Genomic DNA, 14,334 nt, shown 5'->3' with positions numbered 1-14,334 from the left:
AAGTGGTCACTGAGTCTTCCTCTTTCTTATTTATTGCATTATGTTATAATTGTAACCCATATGCCTTGGAGAGTGACATACATGACTACAATTGTGCTAAAGATTTTATTTTAATGTAACTATGTTTTGAGCTGTTACATGGACATTATAATACTCTTAGTTGATCTTCTGTTTTACCCAAAGAAAATCTTTGCATTGAACTCACCCATGTGTTGTCCAAGCTGTGCATGCTTAATCTTTTTTTTTTTTTTTTACAATTTGTCAGATGTTTATTTATCTAGTCAGAGCTAGAAGAGACGCTTGATAGCTTGAAGATCATTTCTCTGACTCCAAAGTAGGAGAAGGAAGAGGGTTGCTTAAACAGCTATCATTTTCTTTAAAACCTTCAAGAAAACGCCATGTTCCCTGTGGTGTGTGTACGTGTGCATGCACACGTGCACGTTCATCAAGAAATATTCCTTGAGTACCAACTCTGCTTCAGGCACTGTGCAGTGTCTTGGGGTTATAAGAGTAAACGATGAGCCTGTGCCCTTTCAGTCTGACTATTCTGAGTTTCAGTTTTCCAAAAGGCAGAACAGCTCCAGCTTTGTCCAAACTGTCACCTACTCTGGCCTTTGAAGTCTCCCTGAAGCACATTCTTCTCTTGGATGAAATGGTAGCTCAAACAGTTAAGCTCTTGGCTACTAACTAAAAGGTTGGCAGTTCAGACCCAGCAGTGCCATGGAAGGAAGGCCTGGTGATCTGCTTCTGAGAGGTCACGGCTTTGTAAAGCCTGGGGAGCGTAGTTCTACTCTTTAACACAAGGGGTCACCATGAGTCAGAATTGATACAACAACAATCGGAATACTGTAAAAAGATAACAAAATAATAAGACTGTCCACCTGGCAACTATCATGGTATTTCCAGATAGAGCACAGGTTCCTCACCAGCGCAGTTACCTTAAGTGCGCTGAAAGTGAGGGCCCTTAAAGTCATCTGCTATGGCCTTACTCTCTAGCTCATGGAGGTTAATGACCATGCACTGATTTCATATTTGCCTTTCCAGTCCCTTTTCTTTTTGTAATTGCCTTCATCAGAATATCTAGGCAAATGCTGGGCTTGCTTCTTACGCCAGAGGTAATGAAGCCTAAGACTTCAATTGTATTTGCTAATTTTACTGTTTCACTGGTACCCTCCCTGGCTTCTCTCTGCTTCTGTTGCATTGGGAGGAGTGTGTAAATGTAGGGAAGATGGGCAGGGAGGAGGAACCTTAATGGGCAAATAATACCGAAGATCTTTTTGAAAGAAGCAGTGTCTGTGGGAGCTTATTTCTCAAGAGTCCACTCTCCTGACTTCTAGGATCCTTCCTTTGTTTTTCTGCAGGCTTGCTGTCTTCCTCCCTTTCTTCATCCAAAGCAGCCAACAGCATCTTCAGCACCTATCACTCATTCCCTCTTTCCTGCCTTCTTGCCATCTGACTCTCTTGGAAAGAAAGTCATATTCCTAGTTCTCAAAGGAGAGTAAAAGGGGGGCAATTCCATACCCTAAATCCTAAACTTTTTTTTTTTTTTTAAGATTTCTCAGCATCCAACTAACCAAAGTAAAGTTGGAAGCGTGCTGGTCATGTCGTCTAGGGAAATGACTAACAGTGGCCTGTAAAGCCAGATGCAGGTTCTTTCTATGTCTGAGATTCCTTCCAGGGAACATCAGTAATGCTTTGCATCCTATCATGTCTAGCCAAACTGCACGCACATATTATGGGATATAATCATCACCCCATACATTTGTGTGCCACTTTATATTTTAGAAAGCCCCTTTGCTTTTGAGTTGCACGATGAACTCATGAAGCAGTAGTTATTGTTAAGATAACTTTATAGATGAGGAAACTGAAGCTTAGAGAAGTGACTTGCCTAGGGTCAAGTTACAAGCAAGAAATAGAAACCAGCACTGGAGTTCAAGTCATCTGATCTTAATGAAGTTAGTCAGTGTTTTCTTTGACATCACACATTCTGTTGGCATTTTTTAATGCTTTAAGTAGGCATGAAAGATGCCTTCCTTAAGCGTCTTTACCTTCAACACACTATTCTTTATCCAGAGAACAGAGATAGGTCTATTAGATGCTATATGAGTTATCCATTCTGCATAACAAATTGTCACAAAATGTATTGGCTTAAAACAATAAACATTTATTATCTCACACAGTTTCTGTGTGTCAGGAATCCTGGAGCAGCTTAGGTGGGTGGTTCTGCTGCAGCGTTCAAGTCAAATCAAGATTTGACTAGGGCAGGAGGATCTGTTTCCAGAGCTCACTTACACACCTCATAAATTAGGTCTGATTGTTGGCAGAGGCATCAGGTCCTTACCATGTGGTCCTACTTAAGTGTCCTCACAATATGGCCACTGACTTCCCCCAGAGTTGGTGATCCAAGAGAGAACAAGGCGGGAGCCACAATGCCTTTCATGACCCAGTCTCAGAAATCCCACACTGTCACTTCTCCCACACTCCATTCATTAGAAACAAGGCACTAGATACAGCCCACACTCAAAAAAAAAAAAAAAACACTCAAGGAGAGGGGAATTAGGCTCCATCTTTTAAAGGAAGGAATATCAAAGAACTTAGGAAAATACTTGAAAAGGATTTTTTTTTTTTTAATGCCTTGATTCCACAACTTCTCTTTCCACTTTTACTTTCCACAAACTTCCCTCGGTTGAATGATTAGCCTGCACACGGCAGCAAGATCAGAGCTAGGAGCAACCTGAGACTGAGCCTTTCTTTGATGAAGATGATGGTGATGATGATAATAATGGCTAAGACTTCCATAGCTTACTCAGTGCCGGGCATTGTTCTAAGTACTTCGTATTATATTAATTCATTTAATTTTCCCAATAACCCTATGAAGTAGGTATGATTATCATCCTCATTTTACAGATGAGAAAACTGAGGCACAAAGAAGTAGAATCATTTGACCAAGATCACACAGTTAGTGATAGCTATGATTCAGATAAGGTAATCTGGCTCTGTGGTTCTGCCCTCAACTGGTGTATGATCTCCTGGTTGTGGCAAAGAAATTTCTTAGGCCCCTTTTGTTCACTTGGGACAATTTGCCAAATGGATTTGGGAGAAAATTTGACAAATCCATACAGATGAAGTAAAGAGCATACAGAGGGAAGAAAGAAAAAAAATCTGGGGCGGGGGGAGTGGGAGATTTACAAACTTTATTTCAAGGGCTGAGCTGTAACGTCAAGTGCAAGGGCCAATGCTGCAAATGATGACTGGAATAATTATTATAAACCGTGGGCCCATGTATGGGCTCAGACTGGAGGCGTGGAAACAGGTTGAATGCCTTCGACTGAAGGTGATTAGACCATACAGTCATAAATAAGTTAATGAATTTTCAGCAAGCTTGACTTTCTGTCATCTATAAAAGCAGATTGGTCCCAGGCAACTTACTGAAGAGTGATAGTTTTTTCATAATTTATGCACCCCCAAATAAAACTCCATATTATAGATGTAAAATGGATTTGTGTCCTAATTTTCTTCCTCAGTTCCACATATCTGCCCCTTCCTCAATTCCACATAACAAAATACATACGGATAATTACTTTTCAACATTTTCTTTGGCTTTGCCAACATAGACATAGGCAACAGCATTAGGGAGGTGGTAGGATTCCTCTACAAAAATAACATGCACTCATTTAAATAGTGTGGCAAAAATTCTTTCTTTCCCTAGAATGAGGAAGAAACTCATCTTTGAGTATCTGTATCTTCATCCAAATTAGCTCTCATTATTCAAAGTACACTCAGATAACCCTAGATGAGGCTTCTATTTCACAGTTCTGGCCAGGCATCAGTAAATACTAAACACCATAGAGACATTCTGCTCTACTTTTAATAGTCCCTTTGTCATCCCACTCACACTATCTCTCTACTGCCCAGTCAAGCTTTCCATTAATAGGTGGGAAGTTTATATTGTTGGGTATTTTTTAAAGTTCTTAAAAAGGGCTACACTAGGCAGAATATGTTTATCTGTGAAGCTTGAAGTCTAAATGCAGGAGAACAAAATACACACTTTCCTGTCAAAAAAGGAAGTCAACTGAAGAACAGCTTAACAACAATAACAACAAAATCATACTGAGGAGAGAGGAGGAGTACTTTTTGTGTACCGTGTGTATGGTAAAACAAACAAAAAAAAACCAAACCCCCTGCCATCCAGTCAATTCTGACTCATAGCGACCCTATAGGGCAGAGTAGAACTGCCCCATAGAGCTTCCAAGGAGCGCCTGGCGGATTCGAACCACTGAAGCTCTTGGTTAGCAGCCGTAGCACTTAACCACTATGCCACCAGGGTTCCCGTGTGTATGGTTAAGAGGGAGAAAGTTTAGTGCTGACAAGGCTGTTCAAATTAGCCTAAAATAGAGGTTATAGATGCCTTACCTCCATTATTACACAATCTTATTGTAAACAATTAACAAAGGAGGCACTGTCTCTTTAAGCTATTCAGTGCTAGGAGTTCCTATGTGGAATTTTATGTCCCCAGTGTGTGTGTGTTAATTGATGGCCAGCTTAAAGGACAGGACAGTGTGGATCTCTCCAAGTTGATGTTAGTCAGATAACACTTGTCTACATGATACTAGGCTCCAACAGGTTTCAAATGCATCCTCAGTAGCCTAGTAAGGTATTTCCAAGAACTGGCCTCTACTCTAAACTGCCTGCATGCTAAGTGATGAGGGAAAACACCCCTTTCCAGAGGAGAATGGACATTTTCTGGTTTTCCTTCTTCCCACTGAATCCCAGGTATAGAAGGGAAAAGTGGGCTACAGTGCTCGCAAGCATGACTCAGTACAACACAGCTTCCGGGGAGGCATTGAGCTTTAACATAGAACCCTCTGAAAGTGAACCAAAGAGAAGTTTCATCACAACTAGGAGAATTGAGGTTAGTCTTTGGAGTTTGGAAAGAACTAAGTAGGAAGCGAGAAAGGTGAATCCTGTGAGACATCTGACAGACATGTACAAGGCCCTTCCCTTACAATCCGTAGCCTCGCTAATTTTTTTTTGGAAAAGTGTGGTTGCTCAAGAGTTAGGTGCCATCAAGTCAATTTCTACTCATAGTGCCCCATGTGACAGAGTAGAACTGCCCTATAGAATTTTCTAGGTTGTAATCTTTATGGGAGCAGATCACCAGGTCTTTCTTCCACAGAGCGACTGGCTGGGTTTGAACCACCAGCCTTTCAGTTAGCAGCCAAGTGCCTAAAATTGCACCACCTGGGCTCCTTACACAACACACACACACAACACTTGTTTTTCTCTTTTTGTTTTCCACTTTTGACATTTTATACCTATAAGCATTTTTCAAAAACAATGGTCCATCAGGCCACTTGCTGTGACTTTTGGTTTTTAAATGACTGGCTGGTAGCCTCAATCAGATACTTGTTAATGCCATACAAACATTTGGTTGCTAATCCCAAAATGAAAAATGATTCTTGCTCTCCATTGCTTGGGCTGTAAAGTTTTTCCTCAGCTTTGCCACCATGCTAATTTTTTCTTGCTGTATGTACATGGAACTAAATCATACTAAGATAAGGGAATTAGGTGATGTCTCCCTACCTACTTCTCCTTCATTTCCCAGCTTCATGGAGCCAGTTGCAACTGGTGGCCAGCTGGAATCTTAGGTGGAAGTAAAGTAATTAGAAACCTCGCCACTGCTGCAGTCAACTGGAAAAAGGAAGTGAATGTCAGTGCAGCATGGCTCCAGAGCCCGCGCTGGCTGTTACACACACAACTCAAAGCACAGCAGCATGCAGGCTGGCCAGCAAGCGGACCGGTCTACCCCCTGTGCATTTGCCTGTGGGGTGGAGTCTAGGCCATCAGCTTCCATACTTCTCAGATGCTCTCAGTGCGAAGGTGAGGAGCTCAGAGGGAATGCTCCCTGAAGGAATGTAGGAGAGACCATTCCACATTTCGAGCTTGGGATAAACACTATAACCTATTTACTTCTTGAGAAAAAGCTTCAATTTTAGTTCCAAGTTTTTATGACTAGTACTTCCATATTTTTATTACATTCCAGGAATATTTCTAATTATATGGTAATTTTTTTCCTTTCTTTTCTTTTATTTTTTTAGGAATAAAGAATAAATTAAAAGTTGCTTGACTTTTCAGTGCAGAAGAGGGTTGGATGAAGGTGTAAAAAAAGGAGACTTTCATTTGCCGCAAGTTCATGAAGTACAGTTGCACCGTAATAGTCTTGCTCCCTTGTTCCTTCATAACCGAAAGAGAGAGAAAGAAACAGAGAAGAAGGAAAAGGAGTAGAAGGAATAGAAGGAGGAGAGGCAGGGAGAGAGGAAAGGGGGAAGGAAGGAACGATGGTAGATAAGTGTTCGCTGGTTCTCATTGTTTACAGCTGGAATTGACATTACATCACCCCAGCAGAGCAAAGCTTCGTTCAAAATAGCCGCCTCTATATAAAACACATCTCAGTCTTGCCAAGAATCCAGAAATTCAGAAAAGAGTTTGAAACTTCTTGGAAACATAGAAACTAAAGAAATGACTAAGAAACAGAGCAGGTTTGCATCCTTCCTTTTTGTTAAACAATGCTATCGGGAATACATTTCATTTCCAGTTTTTTACAGTTTTTTTCTTCCTCCCAGGGGAACAAAACGGGCCCATACTTTCTTTGCCTAACACTAGCCTCAAGAATCTACTGAATCCTATTGATTTTTCTCTTTCAATACAAGCTGATTAACCTGAAACACTAAGAGAATAACTATATTTCACTGAGCCTATAACTGAATGTCTGAAAACAAAAAGATCCCAAGACGGTGGTACAGCCCTCTCCCTGGAATTCCTTTTTTCTTCTTTTGCAAATTCAGCTAGAGAAGCTATGACATTGCTTCCTTTACCCCAAAGATTCTCACATTGGTTAGAACCTTCTTTAAACGTATCATTATTAAATGCAATGTTTAGCAAAAAATCTGGGCTCCTGTCTTCCACTGACTTCTGCAATTCTACAGGCTAGGAAAAAAAAAATGTTAGCATCAAACAGCAGTGTTGCTGTACCAGCAAGCTCTCTTGCCTACTCTATGCACTAATCGAGCTAAGAGTTGACTGAGGCGCTATCTTGGACATATGGAAATGAGGTCTTCCCAAAGCCCCCCAGAGACTTCCTCAGAAAGGAAAAAGCGATCAGGAAAAAATTAGACAACACAGACGTCAGAAGCAGCCCGCTAGTCAAGTCTCTCCAAGAAGCCCTGTGAGTGAGGCTGCATTTCTTTTATCTTCCCAATCCAGAAGAATGAGAGATGTGACCCCCCACTCTTTAAAAAAAAAAAAATGAACTAGCAGCTATTTCACCCAAGAAAGCAATAAAAAAAAAAATTGTGGTCTTGACTTTTATTATTTGAGATATCTGATGAGATCAGATGATCTGTACCTTATCATTCAAGGGAACAGACGTCTTCAAACTGTTTTTTAATCTGATTTATCCTTTGAAACAGAAAGTGCATTACAGTTAACTGGTCTTGCAAAGGGGGTTTTCTTCTCTTTACAAACCGAATTCCTTATATAAATTAATAAAGGTTAAAGATGCTAATATATCACTGTTATTAGCTTAAAAAAGAAAACAATTTACATATTCTATAGTATTCTCAGTATTCTTATGATACAAAACACTTCAAATTCAATTACAGCAACTAAATGGATTCTTATGTTTCTGACTCAGAACGGCTGTAACAATTCCCACCATCTACCTTAACACGCATTTTTATCAGAAAGGACTTTAATTAAATACAAGCTATTGTAGCCCCTCCCTCCCCAATACTTTCTTTAAATCACTAATAAATAGCAAAAAACGACTGTGCAATTTCAGAGAGGAACAGTGAGGCAGGTCTAAGGCCCTCCCTGGTGCCCACGTCTTCTGCTTCAAGTTCTGGGGGCAGGAGCCCGGCGCAGATCCAGGTGGTGGGCAGGCAAAGGGATGGAGGGAAAACCAGAGATTCAACGAATCCAAACAGGGACGAGGAGCGGGGCGGGGGCGGTGATAACATTCTTTTCTACAAGACTCAAATTAAGTTCAAAATAAAAGGGGAACGGGTGGTTTGAACAGCTCTTAAAAGGGGAGGAATAAAAAGGTGAGGGAGTTCCATCCTTTTATACCAAATTCCAAAAAGCATTTTACATTTCAAATATTCACAATAAAGTAACTTCTAGTCAGTGTGACTCACGATTTATTTACAAAGAGCCTTCAACAGGTTACTTTACTCGGCACAGCAGTTTGTGGGGGAGAAAGGTCCCTCTCCCCATCTGTGTCGGCCGCCCACGGGCTCCAAGGTAACCGACGCGGTTGGTGTCGACCCTTCGAAAAACACCTCTCCTGGCCCCGCCCGAGCCTCCGGTGGGGCCAAGGTGGGGACTGCGGGCGGGAACCCCGCTCCCCGCGTGGAGGGACCGTCTAGGGGGTCCGCTCCGGGCTGGGAGGGCCAGCTGGCTGCGGGGCTCCGTTGCGTTATTTAAGCAGTGCATTTCGTGGTTGGGGTGTTTTTGTTTTCCCCCTCTTGCCAACCTCCCCCCACCCCGAGTCTCTCTTTTTCTCCCCCCACAATCCTAGGTTACAAAAATAGATATGTACATCTCGGAAAATAGCAAAGGGCCCTCGCAGGCGGCCCGGGGAGGCGGGAGTGCGGGCCGGGCGCGGGCGCTGCCCCCGCGGCCGAGCCGGAGGCAGGGAAGGCGCGGCGGCGGGCGGCGGGCGGCCGGGCGCTCAGGACGAGCTCTCGTTCTCGGACGCGTGCAGCAGGAGGCCGCCGCCGCCGCCGCCGCCGCCGCCGCTCGGCTTGTGCTTCTTCAGCAGCTGCGTGATCTTCTCGTCGTCCGAGTTGGGGTCCAGGGGCTTGTTGTAGTCGTCGTCCTCCTCTTCGTTCTCCGAGGCCCCCTTGAGCCGCTCGGTCTCCGAGTCCTGCTTCTTCTTGGCCGTGGCCATCTCGGCCGCGTGCTTCTTCCTCCACTTGGTGCGGCGGTTCTGGAACCACACCTGGGGGCCGAGAAAGGAGGGCGGCAGAGGGCACACAGGGCCGGGAGGAGTTTAACGCCAGCAGATGCAGGCAACGCTGCTGCCACTCCCACACCCCGAGGTCCCTCCTGCGGGGCCCCTGACGGCCTGCCACCCTCCCTGGGAGACCTCCCTTGTCTGGGCCGTCAAAGTCAGTCTCCTTAGCCCCGCGTTCCTCCGAGTAAGAAGCACCAACAAGCTGACTGCCGTTGCCATAGCGATAGTAACACAAGGGTATTGAGGCTGTCGGTGAGGGATCTCTCAGCAGAGTAAGAACAAAACTGGGGGACTTAAAATGAGTTTCCCCTAAAAAGGAGTCCGTTTTCCTACTTTCTGAATTTCTAGTTTAAAGTAGAAAACTTCCCCCCCCCCCCAAAGTAGTCCCACATGGCTGTGATTTTGTCTGTCATTTACTTTCTTGTGTTAAGGAATTCCAAACAATCTGAAATGCACTTGCTGTCTCGGTGTCGTTTGTGGGGAAAGGTACATTTATCTATCCCAAGTCCCTCTGTTCCCTTTTGCACTTTTAGTTCTCCCTCTGTTTCACTTATCTCAGGTCTGAATATACACAAACATGGTAGGTAAACCTCCCTCCCCCCAGTAACATGTGCAATATATGATCTGCGATAAATTTTAAAATATCTGCTACAACCCAAACCTCAAATCTCTAATAATAACCAACATAAACACATGAAAATATTTGATAGTTCAGTCAAAATCATCACTGTAGTTTGACTCTTCCTCTCTGGTTTACTCTTTTTCATAAAACCTAAATGAAGGCTAGAATTTCCATCAAATAGCTATTTTTTTAAAAGTCAAATTTTATCAATTACATATTTTCCTCTATTAGTATGGCCATTCTTTCAAATATTATTTTAATGTTCCTTCCCAAGACAATTCATTTTTATACACTTTTTTTGTATCTAGTCATGTTTAACACCATCTTTGATACACATATCTTAACCTAAAGCATCAGCAGTAAGCAATCAATTTCCAAAAAATATTGAACTATTCTCTGTTTCCCATCGGTTATGTATTTCACCTAGAGAATCAGAATTCTTTAGGTGGATTTGTTTTGTTTTATACAACTATAGTAATTAGCTTTTAAATATTCAGACATATTTACAGTGACAAATGAAGACCTCCAGACTACTGTGGTAGGCTCTGTAACTACCTATTACGAATACAATTTTAACTGAGATAGTCTAAGGGTCACATACAATATCACTCCTGAAATGTATTTTATGATGTTTGTCCAGGGGGAAGTAACACTCCACCAGTAGACATGGCTAATACTATTGCTACTTAATTTAAAGAGCAACAATATAAGTAATGAAAAGGACATGCACACACCCCTAAAGAAACAAGTATAATAAACTGAAAAGGAGGGACAAAAGAGAACTGGAAGTATAGGAAATCATCATATTTAATTTAGCCAACTGGCTCAATTCCCTATTCTTCAGGGAAAGATTTCTAAAATTTGATTCCCTGGAAATAAACCGTACAGCTCACTTAGAAGTAAAGATATTTTAATTGGAAATTGTCATAAGCAGCAAAATATCTTAAATCTGTTCATAAACTTATTAACAGACATCAATCCTGTAATATCGTAATATTAGTAATTCATGTGTAAAGTTACTATTCCAACGTGGACTGCCCTCAGCTAAGCTAAAGCAGGTTCATCAGTGGTAAATGGCTTGATCCTCTGGATTTATTATTTTTTTTAACCTGCAATTTAAAAAGTTAACATAGTAACACCAGAACGCTGCTCTAAATTAGGAAGTTATATGTATCTAGTGGAACCTGAGTTGACAAACAAAAGCTTGACTATCTTTACAAACAGAATAAATAGGAGCTATCTAGCATGATCTATGTTCCGGGCTGATATTTTGGTAATGCCTTTATTCTCTAAAAATGAGTTCCCCTAGCACAAGCCGCCATCCAGATTAACCTAATTTCAAAGGGGGGGGGGGCTTGATTCCTTTTGTTCATCGACAGTTTGCCCGACCGCAAGCCCCCAGCGCCTTTGTAAGCCTCAACACTCGCCTCCCCCCACCCCTTCGCTGCTCTCAACTTCTCCCCAAGCCCCTCAGACCAACACCCCTCCCTAGGGCGGTGGTGTGTGTGGTGTGTGTTACGCTCCCGACACAAGGTCTGACTCTCGAGGTTTGCGAGGTCCGCTCACCTTGACCTGACTCTCCGTCATGCCCAACGAATACGCCAAGCGAGCCCTCTCTGGCCCTGCTAAGTATTTTGTTTGTTCGAAAGTCTTCTCCAAGGCGAAAATCTGTTGGCCAGAGAACGTGGGTCTGGTGTGTTTTCTCTTCCCGTCTTTGTCCAACAAAATGGATCCTTGATCTGCGAAAACCGGTGAACAACGAGGGAAAAGGAGAAACAATCGGTTAAAAGCAGCTCCACTGAAAAGACATGAACTTGAAAAACAACGTTCTTGTGGGGGGAGTAAAGTGTAATTAAGTCCGTGGCGGGCCCTAGCAGGGTCCCGGCCCTTCCAGCCCCACGGCGCCTCTGCCATCGCCTTTCTTACGCCCACCTGTTTTAAAATAGCCGGATGTGTTCGGAGCGGCAGTAGATAACCTTCTGCCCAGCGCCGACGTCAAGCAGTGAGGGGGCTTATTACTAAAGTTTGCTGGAGCCAAGTCGCCGAGCCTATTAAAACCACGAGTATCGGGAAAAGGCCGCTCTCGCGCCCTAGTCCTGTCGGTGCTCGCATGGCCCGCGGCTTTTGCCTTAAGATGACTAGTGCTTTTTTTCTTGAACGCTTCCCCAACTTGTCTCCGGGAAATGCTAAGGAAACAAAGGGCGCCTTGTTTTTGCACACTAGAGCCCTAAATCACCCCGGGGTCTACGGCTGCTGCGCTCTCGGCCGAGGAGGGGGCACCGCCATTGTTGGCTGTCCCTACACCACCACCGAAACGGATACAACAGCGTCTCCCCTACACTTCCACTCCTCCGGCCGCCTTCAGTCCCGGGACTTGGCAAGGGAAACTCCACGCGGCTTCCGCAACTTCCCGCATTTACTGCCGTTCGACCTCATGAAAGGGGTCCGGAGGCTTGGAGAAACTTCGGCGACTCGGTTAAAACCAAAGAACAGAGGGAGAAAAGGACCCCAGGCTGGAGCTCCGATAGCCAACTGGAAAGCTGGGAGCCTCCCCCGCGCCGCAGCGCACAACCCAGAAGTCAAGAGTGATCTTGGGGCAACTCAGTTTGCCTCAAGCAAGGTCTTTGCGAAAGGTAGCATTTTCCCCAGTTCTTGTCCCTTCTCCTCGCTCCTTCTCATATTAGAAAGTTGGGGCCACGGTGTCCCTCAATGTACCTGGGCCCAACACGTCCCGGTCCCCTGGGTCGAGGCGCGCGGGAAAGAGTGGGCCTTGCGGCGGGGAACCTCCCAAAGCCCCTCGGCACTCCTCCTCTGCCTCAGGGGCGGGCCTATCTTAAATGGGCTCTCCCGGGGCTGCAAGTGTACTCAGAGGGCGAAGGTGGAGAGGTGGGGGGCGGGGGGGGACACCCGGCACTGGGGCGTGCATGCAAATACACGGTGTCGCTCCGGACCGTGGAGTGCTCTCCGCAGCAGGTCCCCACTGGTTTCAGAGAGGTGGTTGGTCAGGCTGACGAAGGCGGAGTGGGACCCTGGCCCGGAGGCAGGAGTCGGAGAAACTCCCGAGAGGGCGCAAGGGCGCAATGGCCTCTCCTCCACTGCCCACCTACCTAACCCGGGCGGGACCTGCGACCCGGGCCAGGCTGTTCCGCAAGCAGCCAGGGCCTCAGAGGAGACGCACGCCCCGCACCGTGTTGTGTCCCACACGGACACACGCACACCTGCTCCGGAGAGCGTGTCCAAGACTTGGGGGCAGGAGGGCGCGTAGAAAGAACCACGCGAGCTCAAGAAAGCGAGAATTCCTCACTGGACACCCTGGCCCAGCCTAAATTGTGCGATTCCGGCGCTGCCAAACTACTTAGGAGGCGAGAAGGCGGACCGGCTGGTATGCACACCCAGAGGCCGTGACCCGAGAGCAGACCGAGCTGGCACAACGGGCAGGCACGCGGGCGCGGGTGGCCGTACTCACGAGGGGTGCAGGCCAGACGCGCGTCCCTCCAGGGCGGGCTCTGCATTACTCCGGGCCAGAAGATGGGCGTCCGGCCGGGCAGCTCGGCCAGCGGCTTGGGATAGCGGCCCACGGCGGCCACGGCCGCGGCGCTGGGGCTGAAGTAGAGCCCCGGCGGAGGCGGCGGCGGGCTCAGGCTGCTGAAGCGGGGCAGGCCGGCCAGCAGCCCCGCTGGGGAGGAGGCGGCCGCGGCGGCCGCGGCAGCAGCGGCAGCAGCAGCCGAAGCAGAGGAGGCAGAGGCGGACGAGGAAGAGGAGGAGGAGGAGCCGGAGGGCGAGGCTGAGGGCAGGGCGGCCCCTGAAGCCACCGGCATGGAGGGCCGGCTCAGGATGTCGTTGATGCCATGTGGGGTGGCGGCCGAGAGCTGCTGCGGGGGGCTGCCCAGGGACGAGAGCCCCCCCGCGGCCGGGGGCTTCAGGCCGCCAGGGTTGTGGGTGCCCAAGGGCGGGGAGGGGGAGGAGGAGGAGGATGAAGAGGACGAGGAAGTGGACGAGGGGGGCCCGGCGGGCAGCTGGGGGTAGGCGGCAGGGTACAGCGGGGTCTTCATCTCGGCCATGCTGTGCAGAGCGGCCAGGGGCGGGCTGCTGAGCAGGAACGCGCTCTGCCGGGTGCCCTCCATCGCTCCCACCGCTAACATCCCACGGCCCGGCCGGGGCCCACAGCCGCTCAGCGAGGGCGCCGGGCGCTGCCTCCCGCCGAGCTCCGGGGAGCGGAAAGCGCCGAGGGCGCGAGCAAGGAGTCACTCGGCGCACCGGGAGGCGACCTGCCAAGTGGGCCGAGAACGCCGCCTCAGCCGCCGGGAGTTGCTCTGGGAGCCGGGCAGCAGAAATGTCCAAACACGACCCGCGGGAGGTGGCGGCTTGCCGAAGCGAGTGGGTGTCCGGGTGGGTTTGGCTGTCTTTGCTCTCCGAAAGTCCTGTTTCAATCCATATGTCTTCTCTCTTCCTCACTTTTCCTCGACGCTCAAAGTGCGATACTTCTCATCTTCCACCCCCGGGAAATAAGCAAAACAAAACCAAGGCCGGCCCCTGAGAGTTTGTAACCAAGTTAGGAATCACCGAGTCTCCACTTTGATGTTGGGAAGGGGCTGACTCGCTTTCTTCTAGGCGGTACAAAGGACGCTGAAGTCCGCCTGGCCCCCTCCTCTGATCTACTCGGAGGGCCCTGCTCCTTCGGCCGCGAAGCTGCCCG

The 14,334-nt window shown here is 47.0% G+C and overlaps 1 protein-coding gene across 1 annotated transcript; it reads right to left on the bottom strand.

Annotated features, from left to right (window-relative positions):
• Window positions 1-8,731: 8,731 nt before the first annotated feature.
• NKX6-1 (NK6 homeobox 1) lies at window positions 8,732-13,780 on the bottom strand. The gene is made up of 3 exons (XM_064286279.1): window positions 13,105-13,780; window positions 11,205-11,377; window positions 8,732-9,001 (listed from the first exon to the last, which is right to left on the bottom strand). Exons 1-3 carry the CDS (start codon window positions 13,778-13,780, stop codon window positions 8,732-8,734), a joined length of 1,119 nt encoding a protein of 372 aa, XP_064142349.1.
• Between the last annotated feature and the right edge of the window lie 554 nt (window positions 13,781-14,334).

The sequence above is a fragment of the Loxodonta africana genome, chromosome 5 (genome assembly GCF_030014295.1).
Source record: "Loxodonta africana isolate mLoxAfr1 chromosome 5, mLoxAfr1.hap2, whole genome shotgun sequence".
NCBI lineage: Eukaryota > Metazoa > Chordata > Mammalia > Proboscidea > Elephantidae > Loxodonta > Loxodonta africana.
The sequence above is the reverse complement of the archived record's forward strand: the minus strand, read 5'-3'. Positions and strand labels throughout refer to the sequence as shown.